Genomic DNA, 26,524 nt, shown 5'->3' with positions numbered 1-26,524 from the left:
CTGCAGACACCTGCTGATATGTCTGGTCAGTACAAACAGAAAACCTCACACTTCCCATGCTGAAATTGCACACACTAAATAGAGATTAGATTATACCCAAACAGAGTAATACAGACAGTTTTTTTTATGGAGTGTAAATCTAATACATGCTGAATGTCTGAGAGCTGTTTGAAAAGAGGCAGCCAGCCATGAGTGAGGGCAAACAGTGATCAGTCTGCCATGCTGTGTGCTCTGTCCTGACAGCCTACAGCAAACACTCGCTCGTGCTTCCATGGGAACACTGCTGTGCACATACACTATTTGCATGTGTGAGTAATTGCAGGCTCCTGCTGTGATAGAGGTACATGATGCCTATATCTTTTGACACGTTTAATCTGAGACAACGAGCCGCCATCTCCTCTGGGAAGTCGCACTTTCCTCTCTCTGTCTTCTCTGATTGGCCCGTGGCTACAAGAGATAAGACAAAGAGGAAGACGTGAGACGCTCGAGAGACACAAAGACGACAGTCATCACCGTCTGACACTGATACACGAGCATGACTAAACGCCTGTATTATCCAGATTATATCTCCTCTATAGCTCAGCAAGTGCTTTATTGATTTATGTCGCTTTACATTTGAATACAAGTCAGCGTGACACACTAAATGTCACAACTGTAGAGATAAACAGAGATGTAAGCAGCCATAGAGGAGGAGGTCACAATGCTGTCATTACAGAGGCTTAGAGCTTGAACCTTGCATCAAAATTATTCATCGTCTCAGATTATTCACAGATTGTGTAAAATACTTGATTCTGATTGGTCAAAACCCATAACGATGGTAATTGATTCTCGATTGATGCCTCAATTTGCTTCACAAGGAAGCTGTTAAGAATCATATGCCATAGAAGCGTTACTGACGTAGAAATGGAAAATGAATATTTTTTCGATGCATGAAAAAAAACCATTTGGAAATCAATAAAATCATGGGAGGCCATTGGCCTGGCGATCTAGGCGCAAGTCATATGTGCGGAGGCTGTGGTCCTTATCGCAGCGGTCATGGGTTCGGTTCCTGGCCTTTATCATTTGCTGTATGTCTTTACCACTCTCTTCTTCCCACATTTCCTGTCTCTCTTGAGCTGTCCTATTCAGTAAAGGCAATCAATATTTTGTGTCTTAGTTAGTTAGTAGCTGAGTAATAAATAACCACCTGCTCACGATACGTTAACCCTCACATACATCTGCTCAGGGGTAATATATGAAAAATGCTCACTCATGTCTGCTTATCAAACTTATGTGGTGCTTCCTATATCAAAGACATCAAATCAAATTACTATTTTGATTTAACACTATAATTTCCTTTTTGAGCAAATTATAGCGAGATCAGTGGTTCCCAAAGAGGCAACAGAAGTTGTATCTACATTTGAGATAAAATCATGCAAATAAAAACTGTCATACATTTTTTTTGTTTCTTTTTTTTCCCACATGACCCCTGAGGAAATTAAGCTGCTTTCAGTCTTTTAAGATTACAACACAATATGTAGGTTTTTGGTTTTGCTTATTAGTTCTTTTCATATGATATCAAACTAACATTACTTCTGTGGACACTTTTAAGATTTGACCCTGAATACTGTCATTATGATTTAAAAAGTTTAAAGTTTTATAAACCTATGTGATTAAAGGAGAAATACCAGCTCCCCTCTGTGCACAAAATACGGACATAACATAAAAAATATATTCATTCTGCACCAGAGCTGTTAGATTAACAAATTCTACCTCCGTCATTTAACTGGTTAAACAGCGGTTTTATAAACTGCACATTTGCAGCTCTTATGTGAACGTGTTGTGTACTTTGAGTCCAGACTTTAATAGTCTTGCAGTCTGAGTGCTTCACTTGAATCCCTCTTATGCTCACTAAACATCAGCATCAACATCAGACCTCAGGCACACTCAGATGGATCCTCAGAGGCTTTTTCTCTTGTTGTTTTTATGCAGATCGATGATAATGGGTGGATGTTTAATATATGTTTATTTTTATTCTGGACACGTCCACAGCTCTTCTGGGACGATACCGAGGCGCTCCCAGGCTAGCTGAGAGACATAGTCTCGCCAGCATGTCCTGGGCCTTCCCTGTGGCCTCCTCCCAGTCGGACATGCCCGAAACACCTCCCCAGGGAGACGTCCGGGAGGCATCCTGACCAGATGCCTGAACCACCTCTTCTGGCTCCTCTTGATCCGGAGGAGCAGCGGCTCAACTTTGAGCCTCTCCGGGATGTCTGAGCTCCTGACCCTATCTCTAAGGCCGAGCCCAGCCACCCTTCGGAGAAAGCTCATTTCGGCCGCTTGTATTCACGATCTCGTTCTTTCGGTCACTACCCACAGCTCGTTACCATAGGTGAGGGTCGGAACGTAGATTGACCGGTAAATTGAGAGCCTTGCCTTCTGGCTCAGCTCTCTCTTCACCACGACAGACCGGTACAGTGCCCGCATCACTGCAGACGCCGCCCAGATCCGTCTGTCAATCTCCCGCTCCCTTTTCCCCTCCCTCGTGAACAAGACCCCGAGATACTTAAACTCCTCCACCTGGGGCAAAGACTCCCCTCCTACCCGGAGAGGGCAAGCCACCCTTTTTGGACTGAGCACCATGGCCTCAGACTTGGAGGTGCTGATCCCTATCCCCACTGCTTCACACTCAGCTGCAAACCGTCCCAGTGCGAGCTGGAGGTCACCGTTTGATGAAGCCAATAGGACGACATCATCTGCAAAGAGCAGAGACGGAATCCCAAGGCCACCGAACCGGAAACCCTCCGCCACTTGTCTGCGCCTAGAAATTCTGTTCATAAAAGTTATGAACAGACCCGTTGACAAAGGGCAGCCCTGGCGGAGTCCCACCCCCACTGGGAATGAATTCGACTTACTGCCGGCAATGCGAACCAAACTCTGGCTCCGACAATACAGAGACTGAATGGCCCGTAGCAACAGGCCATCCACCCCATACTCCCGAAGCACCCCCCAAAGGATACCTCGGGGGACACGGTCGTAAGCCTTCTCCAGGTCCACAAAGCACATGTGGACTGGTAGGGCAAACTCCCATGCCCCCTCCTGCACCCTCCCGAGGGTGTAGAGCTGGTCCAGTGTTCCACGGCCAGGACGAAAACCGCATTGTTCCTCCTGCATCCGAGGATCAACCAACAGCCGGACTCTCCTCTCCAACACCCTCGAGTAGACTTTCCCAGGGAGGCTGAGGAGAGTGATCCCCCTATAGTTGGAACACACCATCCGGTCCCCCTTCTTGAAAAGACCCTTGTTTTTCAAAATGTGTTACATAAGCAGTGGGCACAAAGGAGGAAATGCAGAGTCTGCAGAAGCCAATCAGGTCATACATGTCCGATCCGTCCAGAGGGTGTGAGTCCAAAACGGAAATGCTTTGTGTCCAAATTCTGATGGGCTAAGCTGATAAAAACTCTGAAGCCTACTCCCTTACCAAAAACAAAAAAGTTAATATGGCATCAACTGTCAGACCACCTCTAACTTATACGCTTCAACACATAATATCTTAGAATCTTTTTCTTGAATCAAATGACGATGTTGAATCTATAAATACTCTTATTATCTCTTATTATTTATCTCTCGTCTGTTTTATCTTATTTGATGTAACATTTTGTGCTATGATCCTCTTCCTGTTTCCATTTAACAGATGATATTTGTAGTTTCAGTCTTCAGGGTGGAGTGTCTGATTCTGGAGATTGGTTGTAAAACTTGGATCAAATGCCTGTAGACAAATACACTGATATAATACTAGACTGAATATAAACAAACTATACAAATTAGAACATTTAAATAATAACAACAGCTTTCTTTTAAAGGTACAGTTTATAAGAATGAGAATATTTAGCGATGTAGCGGTCAGAGTCTAGATTCAAATACTCCCTTGCTCACCCTCCTTTCAGTGAAGCAACGGTGGCCTTCAAGACAAGAAGCTGCAATGATGTATGATAAGCACGATCCTCCACTTCAACTTTTTGCCATCAAAAACATCTATCAAGACAAACTCTTTTGTACACAACAACAAATAATCTTTTCTTTTCTTTTCTGCCTTCCAGCTAATGCATTTTTCGCGGCCATCCACAAACCATAAAAACACCACGTAAGGTTGTCCATTCTGTGCTGATGAGGAAACATTGCGGCCACCGTTAAAGGGGAGCTACTATGTTCAGGTGATTATAAACTAATTAAAACGTACTTATGAATATTCCATTTCACCAAGTCTGTTCTGAAAACTGTTGATAAATGCACAATGTAGACCTTCTGTTAAAATGTAAAATAAAACATGTTGTTAAAGTGAATGTTAAATCGAAAATAAGTCCATTGTTAACTAATTGTTCCAATCTCTCCTGGGTTTTCAATCAGCCCCCAGCCACATTAAAGATGAGGCTTGCTCCCCTCTCCTCTCTGCTCTGTACACTGTGTACCTGGATGTACTCTGCTGCTCCAAACTGGAGATGTGCGCACCTGATGACGCAGCAGTCTGCCGCTGTCTGCTGCTGCGTCATGTGCGCACTCCAAACACCAACCCAGACTACACTGCTCTCCTATCATCCAGCTCCCTAGAATCAACCCCGTATGATTTCTTTTTTTATTTTGTCTATTTTTTTTCCTTAAACGCCTCTCTTGTCTGCAAGGATTCATGCAGCGACTCTGTTCCAGGTCACAGAGTTGTTACATAATTCATCTCTGAACATCTAATACACCCAGACATCCTATTGAGTGTGTAACAAAATAACTCAGTGAGATAACAAATGCAGGAGAAACTGAGAGCATTATAACCGGGTCACGCGGTGTTTGCTGCAGCGACGGTGCGCCACACCGACCCGTCCCGTCTCCTCCGCTGGCTGGCATAATTTGCAGACGGCAGGAGGAGGAAGAGGAGGGGGGAGGAGGGGTTTACTGACATCAGCACTACCGCTCACTACAGCACTGAGCAGGCTGCCTGTCTGCGGGACCAGCCACGCCATCCAATTTTATCCTGACGGGGCTTCACGGATGTCTGGGCTCGCTCTGCGGGGTTCAGGTCGTGTGGAAGCGGACATTTCGTACACTGAGACGTCCGTGGAGGATCAGGGCTCGTCCGGGCAGTCTAAGCGGTGAGTTTGCGGCGTGTTAGCAGGCAGACAGCAGGGCAGACTGGCGCAGGGCGAGTTGAGTCGGGCACGCTGTCTGAAGTTGATATTCGCCTAGTCACGCTTGTTGTAAGTGATAGTCTGTAGTAGCAGTGGAGTGGTGAGGGATTTGCATAATTAAATGTTCTAATTGTATTGACTTAAACTGATGCTCTGCCAAAATACTTTTAAAGCTGGCTTGTTTAATATTTTCTTGCTTTTAGATAATAACTGCTCTGAAGTCTGTGATGTTAACCCTGTAACTTCATCTTTAAGTTTGCAGGTTTGTCTGTCTGCACCAGGGGGCTGCACTAAGAAGAAAGGCGAACCAGCAGGATTTCATACAGAAGAGTGCACACAGGGGCGCTCCCAATAAGAAGCCAAATTCTGCACTGCAGTGGATTTCCTCAGGTGTGTGTGTAAGTGTGTGTGTGTGTGTGTGTGAGAGAGAGTGTGTGTGACTGTCTGACTTCACAGGACGCTCAGCTTTGGATTTAAATACTTTCTCATTAACATTGGAACCCGCAGAAGCTTTGGGGCATCGTCTGGAGGTCGCCCCGTCCTAGAAAACTGTGCCACCATCCAGCTTCCACCCAGCTCCCCCCTCCACCTCCTCTTCTTTTTCTTCTCCCAGCACAGGCACAGTGAGGTGGAGGGTTTGTCCGGCTATCTGTCCCGACTCCGGAAAACCCGCAGGCCTCAAACCAGAGAGCTGGGACTGGATTTATGCAGTAAATCTTTTAGAAACTGTCTGAGTGATTTATCAAATATAGTGTCAAAGCAAAGACCAGCCAACTGTTAACTTTAGTTACTCAGAGGACTCATATTTTTGGATAAAGACGGTTGGACCTGCTCTTTAGGAGATTATAGGACTAAGAAGGTGTCAAATTTCACCTCAGGAATCAAATTTTCATCACTGTGTCATCCAAGTCAGCACGACACAGCACATCTCAGGCACAAAAACAGCTTTCCCAGGTTACGGTTGAGTTCCAGTTTCTCCTCAGGAATTTTTTAACCACAAACAAAGTTTCTGTTAAATATCTTTAAGGTGTTAATTGCAGTTTTAACACCACAAATCTCAGGCAAACCCCAGCATTTTAGGCTTTTGAACCAACCTATGAACTTCATGCCATGGCATCCGACAGTTTCCAGTACAGGGCGCTCTTTGAGTACAAGCGTGAGCGTGGTGATGACATCAGCCTCCAGCCGGGCGATCTGCTTACTGTCTCCAAGGCCTCGCTGATTGCCGGGCCGGGGCTCGACTACCAGGATGGGGATGAGCGGAGCCCCAAAGGCTGGCTGCACGGCACCAATGAGAGGACCAAAGAGAAGGGAGACTTTCCAGGGACTTTTGTGGAGTACGTTGGCGTGGTCAGGGTCAGTCCACCTGCGGCTAAATCCTGGCCCAGGCCTGTACCACCGACCCCAGGGGGAACGCAGACCACTGTGGGGCCTCAGCCTCCTGGAGCAGCTGCTGCCTCAGGTAGGTGCTGCATCAGCAGAATGAATAAGTGAATACAGTGCTCTCAGTGTGGATGTTTTTTGTGACCTCGAGTTTGAAACCTTCACCTTTTAACAAGGTTAGAAGCCAAACCTGATGCTGGCCTCAAATGTGTCTACAGTTGTGGAGGAGTATTTTAAGTGCAAGTCTGCTTGCTTGATTGAAGTATGACTTGAACTTTGTTTGGTGTCTGAAAGTTATCTCAAATTGAGGACTGCAGCTTGGAGTTGGTGGTTATTTGTTTGGTCTGTCAGGGTCAGAATTTGTGTTTCTAAGACCCAAGATTTTTCCTGGGATGCCCCAATCAGCTTGATCACCTTTCTTTCACTCCTGAACCATAATAGTTAGGTGCTGTTTCAAAACTTATAACACAGTTCCAGAAAGGGTACCCTTAAAGTGATTCAGACTCTTGATAGTTCTTAATTTGATTCCTGTTTGAAGTATTTTGATCACTGAACTGCCAACTCTGTCAAATGCTCTGATGGACATCATCCCTCCTTTTTGAATTTGGGATGTATCTGCAGCAATAGTGGGCCTAACTAAATGGCATTAGGTCAAATAGCAGGTGCAGTAATTGGCGTCTAGGAAGACCATACACTAGGTTGCTTTTTCAAGATTTGGCTACCTAAAGGTTTGGAATGTATCGCTTGGCTGGATTGACTTTGCTTGTGTTGTTTTGGCAATTGAACCTTGATACATTTAAGGTATTGAGCACTACTCTGTCCTTACACTAACACTTGAAGCTTGTATTCATCAAAGTGGTCCATGAAAGGCATAAGGTGGTTGCTGTTCATGACTTCGCCCCTGTCCTGGGGCCCATTTTAGCAAATGTGTAACATGCAGGCTGTGTCTTAATATAATTTTCTCTCCGATTAATTTTGACACGTTCCACTAATCAAACCAATTCCACACTTGTTACCCGTGTATTTATGTGCCAGAAACCCCCAAGGACTCATGAATTTGATATTTTCAAATCTTGCAGAACTGCTTTGTGTTAATGCGCTCTAGGTGCCTCACAGTCCATGTTGCTGTTTCTAACTGTGCTGTTGTCCAATGTAAAAAAATGACAGCGCACTTTGTAATAGAGATGCATCAATTAACAGGTTTTCACTATTTTCACCATGCTTTGAGTTAGACTTATTTAATCATAAAAGCATTGATGCACTGAATGCATTTGATAGTGTGGAGGCAAGTAGTTTGTGTTTTGGTAATTTGGATGCAACAACCCTGCTAATGACATTTACTGTTGTGTTCAACCTGCACATGCAGAGCACTTTCAGAATGGCCACATAGTGTGTACCCAACTGCCTAATTGCCTGCAGGGCTGTTTATCCAGCCGCTGATCAGCTGATAACCTACAGACTTGGTTTCTGCAGAACTGATCTACCTCGATCTTCCAACTCCAGTCCAGCCAAACCCTTCAGTCAGACAGCAGCCCTGCGTGAAACCCAGCAGGCCTGAGTATCTCCTGTTAACACCTGGTTCAGGCATCAGTGGGAGTGAGATTTCCAAGGAAAGATCTTGTGAAAGCAGGCTGTGTTTGAATGATTTTTACACTCCTGTTCATACGTTATTATCACAGGTGGTAATGGAGCTTTTACCTTCTTGACGCTGAAACTAATTGCACATGATGGAATGACAGGTGCATGTGAGAGTGTTTCTGCATCAGATTGTACACAGTATCTTGAGGCGGATGGTACTCTTGGAGTAGAGTTTAAGGTCCACTAATGAGAAGGCTGAGGGTTAAATCTGCAAGTCAAAGTGTTCTCAGGCAAGATACCGCACACCTAATTGTTTCTGAAGGCTGTGACATGTGTGTGTTGGTGTGAGTGTGTAGATTTATTTGAAGGAGAACTTTTTGAGCACTCGCCATTAGGAGTATGAATGTATTTGTGGATGGCGTGATAGACATGGATTGTAAAGAGCTTTGAATGAGCTGAAGATATGATCTGATACTGTATATGAGAGTGCAGTCCTTTGTCTAAGTGTTGTGCATGTGCACTGGCGTGAAAGGATGTCCATGGTAAATTGCTGGGATGGATGCAGAAATTGTTGCCTTTTAAATCACAGTGTCACAATAAAGATGGAAACAAAAGTATTGCTGCTGAATATTATTGCTTGGATAATATTCCCAAAATTATAGGGATGTTCTGAAGCGACTCATTTTCTATTTTTGAATTGACACAAGCTGACAAGTGTAAAGATAAGAAAACTAGCATAATTTATTTAACATAAACAGGCTAAACCATGGATTACAGAGTCAGTGGGTAACCAATGTAATTTTTTTTCTGCAGTGTGCCTAACATTAGCAGAGCTAGCACCCCCAGCCTTCAGTCCTCTGCAGGTTAACGTCCACATGCCTGTACTGGTTATTCGTTGCTCTGGGTGAGTAGTTATAGGTCAGTTTAACCAGACACAGCCTTCTTTGCTTCCATGTTCTAGATCAACATACTGACAAACCACACCGGGGTACTAAGTGACATCTGTCACCTGTGCTTGTTTACATCCAGGTAGTAGATCATTACAGCATTATGGCACAACCAGAGCTACATATTAGGCATTTCAAGCCTACAATAGCAACAATGTTATGAATTATTGATAATTCTGGTTCCTACTAGCGAGGATGATGACATTGAAGATTCAACCTTGTAGTCGTCTGAATGCTCAATTCTCTACCAAAAACAAGCTGAACTAATGTTGGCAACTATTTCAATACATCCCTCCTGACTTCTTGCTGCAGCTGAACTCTGTCTGACTAATTACGTTTTCTTGTTCTACTTTTACTTCCCATTAAGTTAAGTCTCAAAGTTGCTTGGGGTGGCCATGTTCATAGAATTTAGTGCTAATTGGACTACACTTTAGCAGAGCATTTTGGGTGGGCCAATAAATATTTGTGCTGAAACAGAACGACTCCATACCACTTTGTATGGATGTGGTGACTATCTTATATTCCAAAGCCCAAACTGTAAGTCATTTTATAGGAATGCTCTTAAAGCATATAGTTTGCATGCAATAAGTTTGCATCTTTTAAATGCCAAAGACTGCTCCGAATATGAAGTAATGTAGCATAGTGATCATAGGGTGTGTCCCGACTCTGTAGTGAGGATGCAGGTGTACTCCATAAAGTGCTGTCTGAGCTCTGGCAGCAGCAGATCAATGACAGCCTCTCCTATCTCCTGACTCTGCAGGTCACACAAACATTCAGACATGTTGTGGCACCATATGTCTTCCAGCAGCTGTACTCTTGGTGTAGACTGTTTTTTTTTAGACTGAATCAGTTTAATATTTATAAACTCCTCCAACATCTCCTGATACTGACTCCAGTTAGAGTGCGAACTATACACTACTGTGTTTTGAGTGTTTCCTTTCAGTGCAGCTGGATGTTTGATTATTTATTTAGGACTGAGCAAAAACAGGCTGTAACGAGGACTCAAGCCTAAAATATAAAGGCTTTGCAAAACAGGTTGCCCCACTTTAAAAGCTATTTTGAACGCTGCAGGCTTTGATTAGCGTTTTTACAGGGTTGGGGTGGTTTGCTCAGTTTTAGCCCTGGCTGTCTGCTGCAGAGTGAGTTCTGATCTGCTGTGTTTATGGCTCTGCATTTGCTAAATAGGTCAGACGCAGAGCAATGTTCTCTCCTCTCCTTCCTCTGCCGCCTCCCTGCTCTCTTTAATTGTCTGGCTGCCCATCTGTTTTATGGACGTGGGTTTGGTGCTGCGTACATAAATAATGTCCACACTGCTGCGGGCTCGGGTAAATATTGTTCCCCATCTCTGTATGTCCCTGCTTGCTGTGTTGATACTTTTAGTTATGTGTTGTAGCCAGGCCAGTGGTCCATCCATCAATCCATCCACCCATCAATCCATCCATCCATCCATCCATCCATCAGCCACACAAGGTTGTGTTTGTCCTGAATAATTGATTGGCTGGTTTACTGGCATACCACATTCCTGCAGTCACAAATCACCAGAAGCAGGAGCGGCAGCAGCGGTGTAGCTGTGTAGCAGCAGCAGAAGCAGCAGGGAGGCCTGTGTGGAAGGGAGCTAACTGATCTGCAGTCTCCAACGCGGCTGACACTCAGGCACGCCCCGCTCTGTTTCAGCTCTAACACTGCCGAGGGTTTCATATTCTTCCGGAAACTGAATTGATCAAGGATTACTGGCCAATTTAGATGAAGTCATATATAATGCAGTGAGTCAGTGAGTGGGCTCCATGACCACGAGGGCTTGCAGCATTTTACTGTTCTCATAGCACGGGCTGAAAAATGTGCTCAAAGCTGGGATAAAAGTGAGGTGAATTGGTTTAAGTTACATGTTTGCTGAAGTTGCTTGCTTTTTATTTCAGCAAACAAGCTAGATGAGCCAAATGTTTAGGACATGCCCAGCAATAAACTGCAGATATGGTGTGTTAAACAGTTTATGACAGTCAGCTTGTTCATTGGATCATGACCAAACAGACGCAACGAGTTCCTAAATGAGGCCATAAATTACAGAAAACTAATTCAATTCTGAACATGCATAATAACACATGGTCCGATGTATTCACAGTAATGTTTTCATCCAGATACAAATGAAGCCTTTTGAACAATACACCTTCTCTCTATTCATCATGTGGACTTGCCAAAGGAAAGGGGCTTTAGGTCAGCAGAAGCAGCACATGCCATCATATTTCCCGACATTAATTAGTTTGGAAACAATGCTGAAGCTGCAGAAACACACACAATGCTACTCTGATTTTGCAGCATTCCTATTGTGTTGTAAAAGTCTGTCTCAGCTGACGCTGTTTACCGTAGAGGAGCATGCAGAGAGATGACTGTGGGACATATTTAACCACACAGGAATGCAATGGTGGAAGCTTATAATACCTACCAATCAAATGCAAAGGGGGATTGATGACGTTCACTCATTCCTTTGAGCATCTTTGTTTGTTGGGCATGCTGCAGTTTGAAACATTTCTCCCTTCTCGCCTTATTTAATAATAACAATACATTTCCCTTTCAGTATGTACATCCATATCCTTTATTCCTATTCCTATTCCTCTCCTCCCCATTTACCTTTTCCTGTACTTCAGTGCTCTGATTAAACAGCATGTGATACATAATAGCTCTAACAGGGCTCATAGCACTAATCAATGAGTAACACTATCTGACACTGTGCGATTGTGAACACCTTCCATCTTTTCCCAACCTGACATGTTACCTTTCCCTGAGGGGAGCTGTTTGCCGGCTGCATACAACATTAATTATGATAGTAAGCTAATGAATCCCTCACAGTTTCCTCGTCACTATCCACCTACAGGTATATAGGACAAATGTTAAGGTAATCAGGAGTTCATGCTGCATCTAACGGGCTAATCGCATGCAGCGCTCTGCCGCGCTGTGATAAGGAAGCTTCCGTCTTTTATCAGCAGATGAGCCCTGCAGCTCGAGACACTCTGTTCCTCTTTTATGTAAATGTAAGATGCAATTAGATGTAAACCAGAACACTAGACATGATCGCTTCATTCTGCATGGAGGCTTTGGTTGGAATAGCTGCACATGTGAAGTTAAACACATGTAACGAAACACTCATCATGCCTTTCATGTACGAGATTCACAAGACCTGAGACCTGAATTAAGTACAGACCGTTCAGGGCTGTATTACTTAAGTCTAACAAGAACCCTCAAACAGCTGATCAGACTGTCGAAAATGTCTTCACTTTGGAAGTCTGACTCTAACATATTTCCTTGCATGGATAGATTTACCACACAAATGCACTCAGGCTTATTTGCATCTATTAACATATTCTGCATATACATTCAGAATCTGCAGTTACGTGACATGATTTTTAATGTGTGTTTGGTTTTGTTGGTAGTCACAGCAGTATTGCACACTTAACAGGCTTTACACTAGTAAGCACTAGTAGTAGTAGGCGGCCATTTGACAACAACTTTACTTTAATCTCTAAAAACAGATTTCTGCAGCTAACAATCTACTTTTAGACGACGTCTCTCAATCCCAACTCCAGCCTCGCTTTTCAAGTTACTTGTTGGTCAATAAATTATGGAAATGCATGGGGAGTCTTGGCCTGAATACCAGAAAGTTGACTCTAAGCGGCAGAGGAAGCCCTGAAAAATCCGAAGTTTGGTCATCGCCATTTCTACAAGGCCCCTAAATGGATTGGCACCATCTTCTACTTGGCTCATCTTCTTCATGTTCATAATCCAGCTCGAGCACTGTGGTCAACAAGCCAGCTGCTCCTGGATGTGCCTAAAACACAGCTTAAAACCTGGGTGACTGAGCCTTTGCAGCAGTGGCCCCCAGCTCTGGAATGGCTTGCCACTCCATTTACGATCGCCCCCCACTGTTGAATGTTTTAAATCTTTGTTGAAGACACATCTCTTGTGAGGAGGACATGCATATCCCGATACGTTTTGTTGTTTATCATTTTCTTCATGTAATTTTACTTTTTACCTTGAAAAGCACTTTGGCCAACACTGGTTGTTTTTAAATGTGCTATATAAATAAAGTTGACTTGACTTGACTTGACTTGACTTGACTTTCTTCCCCCACTCTCTACTCGACACATTTCCTGTCTCTCTTCAGCTGTCCTGTCCCATAACGTGCTGTAAGACCAACTAACAATGGCATTAGCAAAGCTAGGGGTATGATGCCATTGACTGTTGCAGATGGCTGACAGTCAATGACAACAAAGCATTAACCCCATCCACACAAACCATGCAGTCCCCTGAGTGTTGTCCATCATTATTTATTCACTTCAGCACAAAATAAACATCTTTATACTTAACTGGCAGGGAAAATACCATGATCAACAATGTGGTTCACTTAGAGCAAGGCTCACACCTGCAGATTCCACAAATATGGGAATCTGGGATGCATAATTTGTGGTAGTTGAGGACTGCTTTCATGCCACACCTTTGGGCAGGAGTACCACAGTTGGGGCGGCAGTAGCTCAGTCCATGTAGGGACTCTGGTTGTTGCTGGTCTTGAAATTTGGCTGGCGGCTCTGCGCTTCCTGGGCACTGCTGGCATGCACTTTCACAAGACACAGAGCCCCTAACTGCTCTGAATGGCAATCCATGCACAGCTCACTCACTCGCTCCTTCACATGAGGTGTGGCATAAAACACAACATTACCTAGTGGTTGTCTTTCTCCCTTGCACATTGTCACCTGACACACAAACATACATACCAAACAGAGGTTGTCAATAGCAATCACAGTTTTTAATTGAGCGCTGGGCAGCCTAAGTGTCTCCGTGTCTGCAGAGGTGTGCTGGTGCTGAGCGGATCAATGTGATCACAGAGGAGATGGAACGCCGCTGCACTCCATAATGACCGAGAGATCAAACATGAGGGGAGCGAGAGCACAGAAACACAGAGTAGTAATTGCTGGCCTTATACACACAGTGTGAAATGATGAGTGTGTAAGTGTGTGCATTGACCAAGGTGTGTGTCAGCTCTGTGTTTACTGAGCTCAGGGGATCGATGATCACGGCATTGGCTCAACACTCTAACGTGCTTGAAGTCATAGTTTTAGGTGTCGGTTTAGTTTGACTCCCGGCTCTCACTTTGTTCTCTAAAGACCCTCACTGTGTGTGAATGTGTGTGTGCTTTTCCTCCAGTGATAATTTTTCTTGTTCTCGTATTTCTGTTGTTTCCATGGTGGAAAAATATATATATTTTTTTTTAGTGTTGTTTTTCAGTTTGAGAGAACGTCTTGTTGAATTAATGTTCGGATTTTGTAATACTTTCCTCAAAGTCCTGCCCTTGCACTTCAACATTCAGTGCTTATATAAGTAATTTCACTCATACAGGTTTCCTGTTCCTCAGATTTAAACCCTCTCCTCACAATGCCTCTGTGCTCTGAGATTTCTGCTCTACTCTTTTAGACCCTTTTTCATTTTAGTTGGGGTCACAGGGGGTGGAGCCTATTGCAGCTGTCATTGGGCGATAGACAAGGTGCACCCTGCACAGGTTGCCTGCCTTTCACGGGGGTCAACATGTAGAAACAAACATGTACATCTATGGACAATTGAGAGTGATGAGTTATCCTGACCAGCTTCTTCCCACTGTCCAAAACATGCCTAACTAGCTGGAGAGATCCCAGGCATGTAGGAGTGAACACATTTTTTGTGTACCCGTAGTGGTGGCGCATTGACCTCCCATTCAGAGCACTTCTCACTAGCACTTACTCTCACTAGGTTCTGAAAGCTGTCCCATGGCACCTCCACTTCCCATAGTAGTTACCATTAGGTCAGTTTTAAAATACTTCTGATGCTTCATATCTGCTTTTAGTCCAAAGAAGTGTTGTGCAGCACAATTGGCTGTTGCTGTGTTGTGGTGTTACTTACCGCTCTAGACCAGGGAATTTAACCCTCCAAAAACCAAGTGTGGCAAGTCTCTCCCCTGTACCCCCCTAAAGTTATTGATGTCGTCAATGCTGATAAGAAAAGTCTCACCATTTCTTGATCCTTGCTCAGTGGTGAAGAAGTGACATTGATGAGTGTTGAACTATTCTCAGCTGGGAGTGCTGAGAGGGCAGTGACAAAAAACAGCTGACTTTGAAGACGTTTCTGCACTTGGGACGCTGAGAAAAAAACACTACTATCTCTTCTGATATTACAGATACTGTTGAACTTATCACTTGAGATCTCTCACATATAAAGGTTCAGGAGAATCTAAACACATTTTAAAAATATTCATGTAAAACAATCCTTGTTTAAAGACCTGTTTAAAGTCTGTCCATCTTGAGTCTGTCTAGATTCAATGTTCCCACACTCACAAGTAAAATCATGTCAAAGACCTGTCTCTCGTTTTGAGGGAAATTACTCCTGAAGGCTAAATTTAAGAAGCACTGTCATTGTTTTTTGGCACTTGAGAGTTTCTTTATCCTTTTGAAGCTGTCGTAGACCTAATTCATATTTAAATACGAAACAGCTCCATGCTCTACTTATTGCTCTGTATGTGGTTCACTGTCATGTCACGCTGAAACTGAGCACGATGAGTCCTTGTCACAGATATTTATGTGGCCTGATTTTTTTTTCTGACCTTCTTTTTGTCTCTGTGTGTATGTGCATGCACGTAGTTTGTGTGTGTGTGTGTGTTTCAGTTTTTTCTCCTCTCTGGTGATGACATGTGTCTCCCATGTGGAAATATGGAGTTGTGACTTGGCAGAACATCCTCTGGCTGATTCACCCTTCCTGTCTGTCTTTGATTTTATTCTTTCTCTTTCATTCCTTCATCTGAACAAGTCGTTTAGACTCTTTCCATATTCACAAATCCCTCTTGTTTTTACTGCTGTCCCTTTGGAAGGCTGCTGTTTTAAACACTGGTATCAATTTAATGACTTATATATGCATAAGTAGTATAGACTGCTAACATTTGACTGGAAATATGTTGAAATAATCCCAAAAGATCCTGTTTCACGGTCCTCATTTCAAATCATTGTGATGAGGTGTGATATTCGACCTCTCTGTCGGCAGCGTTATGCAGGGCTGCATGCCAATTAGACCATCTTAACGAACGCCTTAATGAGGTGCAGACAGTCTGCAGGTTATTCTGTCAGTATACACCCCATCACAGAAAAGCACATACACAATATCCATTGTTGCTGTAAAGGTCACAGAGAAAATAAACACATAAAACTGCCTCACAGAGGCTTGCATATCAGAAAGTATTACTGGAGGGAAATTGCTGCATTAAATGAACTGCAAGTCCTTTTTCAAATTTATCGTACACATCCTGCCCAAACATCCTACCACAATCCTCTTTCCTTCATGCCAACTTCGGGACATTGAGGTCCTGAATTTCTTTAAAAATAGGCTCACACATGACAAAGCCGGACAAAGTCAGTGTTGGACGAGCCTTCTCAAATCAAAACATGCAATTCGATCTTGGTGAAGGGGGCAGTGTGCAGGAAGAGCAGGACGAGATACTATTTACCGCATATATATATATATTGGTGTATGCAGCTGAAATGTTGATTAATGTGCGTTGTCTTAATTAAATAAACTCCACAAATAAAATGAATAACTGGGGTGAGCAGGGAAGAGCATTTAAGTCCACTCAATCTAAGAAGTTCAGTCGTATGTGTTCATACATGCAGAGTCTGAATTTCTTTGCTTGGAAACTTGTTTTTGAAACATCTTAGGCCAGGACTGATATATAACTAACATGTTCATTTATGTAAAACCTTTTAAGAGCAGAGGAGCAAAGTGCTTCATGATAAAAGATTAAAAGGCAAAGCAGAGATTATAAAAACACTTTCAAAACAGACAATTAACATAAAAGCAGACATGGACAGATTAAATTAAAGCAAGTCTAGACAGAAAGGTAAACAGCTGCTTTTTAAAAATGTCCTCAGTGTCAACAGCTTTCAGTTCCAGTGGGAGACAGCTCCAAAGTTTAGTAGAAACAACTTTAAATGCACAGTCTCTGTTAGGGTTGAGTCTGGTCTGAGGAACAGTCCTGCTGGCTTTAGAAGCTCTCTAATAAAAGCTTGACCATTCAACTCTGCACAATGGCAAGAGTTTCAACTTGATTCTGAATTTAATAGGAGGCCAGTGCAAAAACCTGAGAATTGGTGAGAGATGCTCAAATTTCATTGGCAGATAGCTAATTTTTGTCCCAATGTTTTAGAGCCTTGGTTGATTCTTTCAGGGAAAATTCTTTGGAAACATTTTTTTATCTACTGAAGTCACCTGTTACTTTCATGGTCTGCATAAAACTCTATAAGACTGGGCTGCTGGGTTGTGAAAAAGATGACAATTAATCCATTCCCAGAAAGAAGTTAAGAGAAGTTAAAGCAGAAAATGAAACACATAACACTGAAAACCAATAAGACAAGACATACAAGAACCAGTTTTTAAGGGACCCTGAACCAAAAAGCAGCATTTAAACAGTAGCTCGTCCCTCCAAAATGAATGCCTTGTTTCATTTCATTTGTATATATTCTTCGCCTCTCTTTTTCAACTTTCCACATTTCAGTACTCATTCGTACCCTTCTTTTTCCTCTAATCCTAAAGATTAATCTCATCTACACTATAAACTATAGATATCTGTTTATATTTTACCACCACACTGTCAGAAAGACTGTAACAAGCATGATTTTCACTTTTAATGTTGGGTTCTCTCTGTATATAATCTATTCTTAATAACAATCAAAGCATGATAGGACGTAGAATTATGGGTTTTTTCCCTCTGCTGCATGCTAATGTCTTTAATCTCTGTTGTGTTATTGTTTGTGGAGGAGCTGAGATTTATCACTCCTGTTTTGAAAGTCAATTATGGAAGTCCACACCGTGCTGGTGTTAAATTGATGAATCGGGTGAAGCTGCTGAGTTGCTCACTGAAAGGAGAAGGTGATACAAATAAACACAGCAAACAGCCATGAATAAAACAGGAGCAGAGGCTCCTGGGAGGCCGCCAGGATGCAGCGCTTTAATTCTTTGATGCTGCATGGCAGTGACCCATCCGTACTCTGTGTTAAACTGCAGATCCAGTCCTGGGAATACATCTGTGAGGGGTTCAGGTCACATACTGTAGTGATGTGGGAGGCTCAGTGAGGCGGACCGTCAGGGAGAGCTGTTGTCAATAAAGCTTTTATTTTATTGGCTGCCTAATTGGCCTTGGAATCACTGCGCTGAGTCGGGAGGCTTCTCCTCCTGAGCCAGTGAGGATTTACTCGTCAGCAGTAAAAGTATGCGCACCAACCGCACAAACACACTCACAAAAACAAACAGGCCGTATTGATTTTTATTTCTGTGGAAACTAAAAGTGAAAAGCAGAACGGAAGGAGCAAAGAGGGAAACACTTACCCGTGTTTTGTTTCTGTCTCGCTTTCAAGCTTATCTTTTCTGATCTAAATCTGAAATATTAGTGGTCTGATTTTTCCATTTAGGTAATGATGTAATTAAAGTAATGCATTTGAACTTTTGGAGGGCCTTTAAATCTGTCTCTGCTGAGTGAAGGTTTCCCTTTTTCTATCAAGTCACACAGCTTTTTAAATATCCAGCTCTGAACCATCAAACAAAAGATAGCCACAAGGCTATACACTGATGAATACATATTTGAATGGTGATCTGATGCAACATCAGGGTGAGCTCGTATCTGAAAGGCTTTGTGATCCAGCATCCATTAAACATCTTTTTTGAACACTACAAAGTGGGAAATTCTTGTAGCTTTGGGTCCGTGTAGGTTAAGGAAACAGCAGCTCTCTATTGGAGAAGTTATTGTTTGGCTTGGAATCATCCGTGGGAGGATTTGCTCTGAGGGAGCAGGTCTCTTCAAATATATTTTAAAGTACATTGAAGGCGTTGGAAAAAGGTGCATCGGGCTGTAGATGCTTTGACTGATTCTGTGATGTGACCCAGGATATATTTAGCTGTTTTTGCAGTTTGTTTGAGTTTGCGTACTCCATGACCCATTGGTTAGAATCTAGATTTCTAAATGGAAAATAAGGAGATATTGATGTTTGCAGCAGTTCAGCCAGTCTGAGGGACCTGAAAGTTGACCTCTTAGTTAAAGCAACAAATGTTTGAGCTTTTAAATTCTCCAAACGGCTCAAATCTCTGAAAAGACTTGAAGACATAACCTCAGGGTGTTCTCCAGTAGCTACAGCTCTGCCTGTTTCATAATACAAAGAACCTAAACTTGCATCTTTGCAATGGCACCTCTTTAAAATCAAACCCATCTGAAGCTACAAAGTAAATCTGAAGACAGTAGCTGCTCCTGCTCTTCCTGCAGAGTTAGATGATGTACTCGTAGCCGTCAGTAGCAGGGACCCGTCCTGTAAATCGTCTTCCTCCCTGATCCGTGTGCACTGACTCGGAACTAGGTTTTATGTTTAAAAAAGAATGAAGGGCTGAAAGATATCCTTCTGACCGGTGGAGATCTGCTCTCTCTTCCGTATCCCCCCATCCTGCAGCCTGTTTATGGCCACCTATAAAACCGCATGGCTTTTTACGACCTCCTCTTCGCTGCATTTTTATGCCCTCTGAAGTCTCTCGATAGACTCGGGTACAAGTCATTTGACCGGCTTCATTCCAGCCGTCGGAGGCGTTGTAAAAATAATTTAAGCAGCTCGTTTTGTCTCACAGGCAGCCATGCGTTTGGGGGTTCGGTACATTACATTTATGCAGCAGGTTACTGCAGTGTTTGCATTAATGAGCACTTTATAAGGGCTATTACAACACATTTTCACATAATGTGTTCATAAAAAAGAAGAAATGCATATGTGAGTTGTTGTGAAAACATCCTTGTGCTTAATTTTTTATTTTCATTTTACCTACATGAAATAAACCTTAGATTACAGTCCAATTGAAATGTCCTGCAAACAACAATTCATCATTGAAACTCTTTCCTTTCATTGCTTTATTGTTTACTCAAAATGTCATTAAAATTTAATTATGACCGAAAGAAAAACACATCAACTGCCTTAACCAAACATGATATCTTACTACTGAAAGTTTACTGCAAACAGCTCTCTGGCCCTGAAGGTTTGACTCACAAACCTTGTACCAGTGTTTGACAAACCTTGACTCTAGACCAGATCTCAAGACTCGACTTGCAGTTGAACACTGAGCTCCTGAGTCGAGAAGATCAGGACCTGAGTCACATTAATGTGATTAAAACAACAGACTGCAATTAAAAACAAAAGAGCACCACATACTTGCCTCTTTTGATCCATCCATGTACTGATAACGACTGAAGATTCATTAGTCCAAATAAGCACATATTGAAGCTGCTATGGGGAACTTTCTGTTTGTGTCGACTTTGGTGCCCCTTGTGGCCAAACATAATCCTATCACTTAGCTTCAGCTTCTCTTCTGAAGTTATTTGAGCACTGTTTCACAATCAATCTCTGTCCATACTTCTACACCATGCATTGCATAAACAATCACAGACACTTGGTAAGCTTGCTAATGAAAAGTAGCAAAATCCAAATCAGCACTGGCTCTGCAGGGCTGATAATGGTGCTTGACACAGGAATAGCTGTCTGCTCATGTAAGCAGTAATAGTATCACAAGATATAGAATTTAACAGCAAGCTAACTTAAACAACGAGGTCAGAAGTGCCTGTGATAAGTTGTTTCTGCAGGAAATGCCTCCTGATAGAGTCATAAAGAGCCAGGGAAGGACATGTCCAGTCTGATCCAAGCCAATCAGCTCATTGTTGGTGTTTGTATCTCTGTTACTGCCAAGCTCAACTGTATTTTGGAAGTTTAAAAAGCATGCATAGAATTATAATAACATCCTCCAGCAGCCAGGGGGTTTAACTCACAGATCAACTTTCCCGTGGTTTCTTCTCCTCTTCATCCATGCTTGGTTTTTGCAAATTCAGTGGGAGGCAGGAAAGCCACATTTGCATGTCACCACTCTGACTTATTGGCAAGTCTCACATGAAAGTCTGCAGATATGCATACTAACAGAAAATAAAGCGCAGTTTGGAGCAGCTCTCAGCCCGAACACACAAATCGGAATTTTGAGTTGGACAGTGCTGACTTGGAATTGAGCCTCTGTCCCTGCACATTGTATGTGTGCGCTCCTCACACTGATGATGGCGTGAAGATGTAGAAGCAGGGGGTTTAAACCAACAAGAAGAAATGTTAAGAGAGAGAAATTGGGCTGTAAAAGTCAAACAGAGCAGAGGATTTAAAGGGATCAGATTGTACAGAGGCACACACACACACACACACACACACACGCACACGCACACACACACACACACACACACACACACACACACACACACACACACACACACACACACATCACACACACATTCATCCACCCTCCATAAACCAAACCACTGTCCTAATTTGAGCCTTTGTTTTGGTATTTGAGCTGAGCATTGTAGTGCTTGGCACCACTGGTGCAGAGGGGGGAAGAGAGAGGGAGTGTGTGCCTTCTCCTTCTCTCTGTGTTTCTGTGTGTGTGTGTGTGTGTGTGTGTGTGTGTGTGTAGGAGTGTGTGTGTGTGTGTGTGTTTGAGCCACAGGAGCCAGTTGGGATGATGATGTGCCAACTGGAGAGCTTTGGGGTGAAAGAGACTCATTGTAGGGGTGTTTGCTGGCAGAAGCTTCTGCTCTTAGATTTAGGAATTTGATTCTGCAGCTTTATTTGGAGTGATTCTCTTTGCATAATACTTTGCTCCCATGAAGACAAGATGGCACACTAAGATAGCAGCAACTCAGCTTGTGGCCCCTCCCAAACTTCTGTGTTGGCTTCCTTTTAAATCAATATCCCTGCACACTTTTTTTTCATGCAAGCAATGAGATAAATCCAGTGCATGTTTCATAGCATGGATACCTGTAAAAAGCAACACATGCTTGGCATAGAAATATAAATGCAGATTGGAATATTTTCACTTTTGATGAACAGATCTCTTCTGTGCACATAAATATAACTGAAATGAAAACGACATTAAAATGCTGTTCAGGCACATGTGTTGGACATATACCGGACACGCCCCTGCTTGAATTCTTCGTTTATGAGTAAAAATAAATATGGTGGCAGCACATCCCCATGGATATCTCTTATACGACATCCTGACTACATAATTTCTCTGTGCTGATTTCACCAGAAGTGCAATTTTGGTGCTTCAATACAAAAAAAGGATTGCATGAAGGAGGAAAAGAGGATCAGTGTTTGTCTTGTGCAGCAGTCCTCTGCAGCCTCCATCAAGCCCACAGGTCAAACTGTGTCTTCTTCCTCCTGTCAGCTTTCATCTTCAGAGGAAAAAAATCTGCTCAGGTCCTGAAAACAGGCAGAAAAACTGAGAACGTCAACATATATGAGCCCACAACCACACAGAAACACACACACACACACACACACACACACACACCTCAGGCCATCATTTATATCTTCCTCCATGCATTTATCTCTTGTTGCCCTCGTCTGTGACATGAAAGCATTTCATGTGAAAACACGCTCAAACAGTGAGAGTGTGTTTGCTTGCACAGGACACACTTTGCCACAGTGACCCTACACTTGTGTGTGTTTGTGGAGGAGATTGAGGTTAAGCATACAGGTTAGTAAATGTGTGTGTGTGTGTGTGTGTGTGTGTGTGTGTGTGTGTGTGTGTGTGTGTGTGTGTGTGTGTGTGTGTGTGTGTGTGTGTGTGTGTGTGTGTGTGTGTGTGGAGGGAGTACCTTTGTTTGATGGCTGAAATGACGAATCACTGGCCTGAGGATGATTTCTGACCATGTGATCCATCAAAGTATCCGGAAAAAGCTGAAGCGGTGATTTATGACAGTGGGCACTTTGGATGAGTATGTCACTTATATTGTTGCTCAAATGAAGAGAAACTAAGTGTTTTATTTTTTTTCCTACTAGGATGAGAAGTGTAGTAGCAGCAAGAACAGAAGTTGTGCTTCTGACCTATGAATGTCTTTTGCATCATGCTGAAATGAACATGCACAAAAAAACATACTCCAAAATATATTTTTGACTCACAGCAAGTCCATCAATATGACTTAATATGTACAGATGCCATGATTTCACACAAAATTTACAAACGTTGATTATACAAGAAGGCCTGGGGTACAATAAACCCTGATTTCAGCTGACTTTTCTTAACCTCCTTTTTTAGTCATATTTTTTCAACATAAATTCCCTGTGAATTTAGTTTTTCTCTACATTATAATATTGTTGAAACATGGGAGTCTGAGCTGTAGATGCTGCATGTCGTGGTGGCTCCTTCCTCCTCTGTGACAGTTCTGCAGTGTCAGTGGAATCAGTTTGTTTGTGTTAGTGAAAAGCAAAGCGTAAACACAGGTGATGCCTGATGGCAGAAGGTGCTGTGTTACACATTTTTTTCACACAATAGTTTCTTTTGAAGGTCAGCGTTTTGCTCCCTCTGACTGATTTCTTTATTTCCCCTCTCCTCTCTCGCTCTCCACTCATTGTTCCCCGATCATGCTGCGTTTGTTATTTGAGTGAATTTTCCTTCTGGCCTTTCGGAATTCCTTACCTTGCCTTTTCTCGGTCACGCTGCGTGGCTGTACACTGGTGCACTTATGGAAGCAGGTGTGTGAGTGTGGGAACACGTATGTGTGTGTGTTTTCTCTGCTGACTGACTCGGAGTCATTATTCCCTCTGTCACACAGAGACAAGACGTTTTTATGGAAGTTTAATGACTTTCAGCTGTTTTCACACTCTGCAGCAGACTGATGTCCTCACACAATCACAGCCATTATTAAACATAAGCCGTTATGCTAACATGCTCATTAATTCTACTAATTAAAGCATTAATCAGCGTAACTGTGATTTAACATGCACATTTTCCCAGAACACATGAACAGTATTAATATGACGAGCATTTGAGGATTATTACATATGGACAAACCTCTGAAGCCAATATACTATTAGTCCAAAAGATAAGTGTGTTGAACCTCAGGCAGTAGAGTGCTATTCACAAATAATGAGAATGTATTGTGACTTTAAGGATCCATCAAGCTCTAACTTTGATAAATTGTATTTTACCCCCCCCCCCCTTAGTAGATTTAAGGTATGAAAATCTAATTTAATGTAGTTTGAAAGAATAACACTGAATATTTTGTAAACTCCAATTCTAAAAAAGTCAGGACCCTGTTTAAAATGTCGATGAAAACAGACTTGCAAATCATTTAAAGCCTACATTTAATCGAAAATAGTGCAAAGACAACAGATTATATGTTGAAACTGAAACGTTTCATTGCTTATAAAAAAAAAAAGCTAATTCTTAATTTGGCCTGGACTGTCGGTAGGTCAGTTAAGCACCCAGACTCTTCTATTACTGGGCCATGCTGTTGTAATCAGACAGAATGTGGTTTGCCATTGTCTTGCTGAAATAAGGTCCTCCCTGAAGAAGGCATTGTGTGGATGGCAGCATATGTTGCTCCTTAACCTGCATGTAATGTTCAACATTAACAAAGCCTTCACAAATGTGATGTGATGTGTGAAAAAAGGCAGGTAGTCCCTCTCCTCTTTAGAGTGGAGGATGTGATGTCTATGATTTCTAAAAAGAATGTCAGATTTTGATTCATCAGATCACAGGACAGTTTTCCACCTCCCCTCAGTCCAGCTCAGGTTCAGATAAGTCTCCAGTGTTTCTGGATCATGTTTATATGGTTTCCTTTTTGCATGGTACAGTTTTAACCTACATTTGTGGATGAGGCAACAAAATGTGTTCACAGACAATGGTTTTTTGAAGTGATTTTGAGCCCATGCAGTGATTTCCACTACATAGCATGTCAGTTTTTAATGCAGTGCCACCTGAGGATATAAAGATTACGTATGAAGATTGTGTACTAATGGTTTAGTGATAATTCAGGAAAGTTTCAATGAAGAAACTGTAACTATAACGTAATATGCAAGTACAAGGACTACATTTTGCTGATTCCTACATTCATAACTTTGGTAGTCATGATGCCTTTTCATCTGGCTCTTGAATCAAATCAAAATGTCACTGCTTCCACCACCTTGGGGTAATACCAGATCCCTCAGCTATGACTTTTCTCCTTTAACAAACCTGCAGAGAGTGGAAAACAACCTGTGAACCACAATCTCTAACTGCTTTACAATTATATTTTTTTCTCACGAGCCTTTCAACCTCACAAAATCGCCTCCATGGCTGTAGACTCATCTTGGTTTTGTTCTGTAATCTGTGAAAGCTTCACCTTCCAGCTCTGCAATCAGCTGTCAGTTTGAAGTGAAGCCTGAAACTCCAACGGCAGAAACCAGATAATACCTGTATTTATACTGTCTTTGTGTGCAGTGCTGGCAGAAACAGGCTTTGTGCTTCTTTTTCCCACCGTCCAACTGCTCAGCCTCTGGTCATTTGTATTATTATTCTTTCCTTGAACACTGGAACATGCCGCCCATTCAAATCTGCACGGAGAAAACGGGTGATTTCAGCAGCGTAGAGGGACTGTAATCGCTTCTCAAATGAAGGCCTACCGTCAGTAGATGTACCGTGCACGGGGAGCAGGGAGATAATTATAGATGAAAAGTTACATTCTGTGGAGACAGACTAATGTTTTATTAATGGAAGAGCTCACAGATGAGAGCCACATACACCGTCCGGTCATTAGTCATTCCTCTTCTCTCTCTTCTGCTCGTTCCCTCTGTGTCTCTGTGGACTCTGCTCTGATCTCATTTTATCTCTTTTTTTTTCTATAAACTCTGTTTAAATTCACCACTACTCAGGCACTCCAGGGTAGAGCTGAACTGCCCCTGAACTCACCACGCCACATCTGACACGCACACACATACAAACACACATGCTTGGCCTGCTTGGTTTGGTACATTGATGTCTGGCTCATATCTATCATATCTCTGCTCTTCTGTCCCAGCTCTCTCCTCTCTATCACTCTCTCTCTCGTCATCTCAATGTCATTTACTCCTTTTTTTCCTCCCCATCACCCCCTTGTTCTCCCTCTGGCATCACACAGCTCCAGTTTAACCTAGTTTGCATTAATACAGGATGACTCTCTTCTCTTTTTCTCACTTTGGTAGCACACTGTGTACAGATAAAACACTTGTGTGGTGACAAAGTACAAGGAATAAAATCACATTGTTACGTTTTCAGTTCCAGTGAGTTTCTCCCTGATGTGATTTTGTCTGTTAGTAATCTCAGCGGTGGCTCACTGAGGGTTGAGTTTTGTTTAACCTTTATTCAGCCAGGTTAGCCCCACTGAGATTAGACATCTCTTACAAGACAGACCTCGCCAAGAATGGTAGCAAATTAAGTTTCAACAAAAGACAAAAAGACTTGTTCTTTAGATGTTGAAAAAAAGTCCCAACATCTGACAACAATATGCGGACTAAATCAAAACCACTAGCTGGTGCCGGATGGAGAGTTTGTGTGTGAGGCCACAGACAGCCAGCCACTCTGATATCTTTGGCT

The 26,524-nt window shown here is 42.6% G+C and overlaps 1 protein-coding gene and 1 pseudogene across 2 annotated transcripts in view; both read left to right on the top strand.

Annotated features, from left to right (window-relative positions):
• Positions 1 to 4,901: 4,901 nt before the first annotated feature.
• The window catches only part of pik3r3b (phosphoinositide-3-kinase, regulatory subunit 3b (gamma)), a 258,254-nt gene continuing 236,631 nt past the window's right edge, over positions 4,902 to 26,524 (top strand). Inside the window, exons 1-3 of one of the 2 annotated variants that reach the window (XM_034703712.1) lie at positions 4,902 to 5,120; positions 5,412 to 5,546; positions 5,664 to 6,618. In XM_034703712.1, the coding sequence (XP_034559603.1) occupies positions 6,267 to 6,618 (352 nt within the window). In that variant the 5' untranslated portion in view covers positions 4,902 to 5,120; positions 5,412 to 5,546; positions 5,664 to 6,266. Of the gene's footprint in view, positions 5,121 to 5,411; positions 6,619 to 26,524 lie in introns of both variants that reach the window. The other variant, XM_034703705.1, reaches the window with a different exon arrangement.
• On the top strand, positions 13,415 to 13,554 carry LOC117808582 (annotated as a pseudogene).

This window comes from Notolabrus celidotus, chromosome 2, assembly GCF_009762535.1.
Source record: "Notolabrus celidotus isolate fNotCel1 chromosome 2, fNotCel1.pri, whole genome shotgun sequence".
Lineage (NCBI taxonomy): Eukaryota > Metazoa > Chordata > Actinopteri > Labriformes > Labridae > Notolabrus > Notolabrus celidotus.
This window is presented reverse-complemented; position numbering and strand designations above follow the sequence as displayed.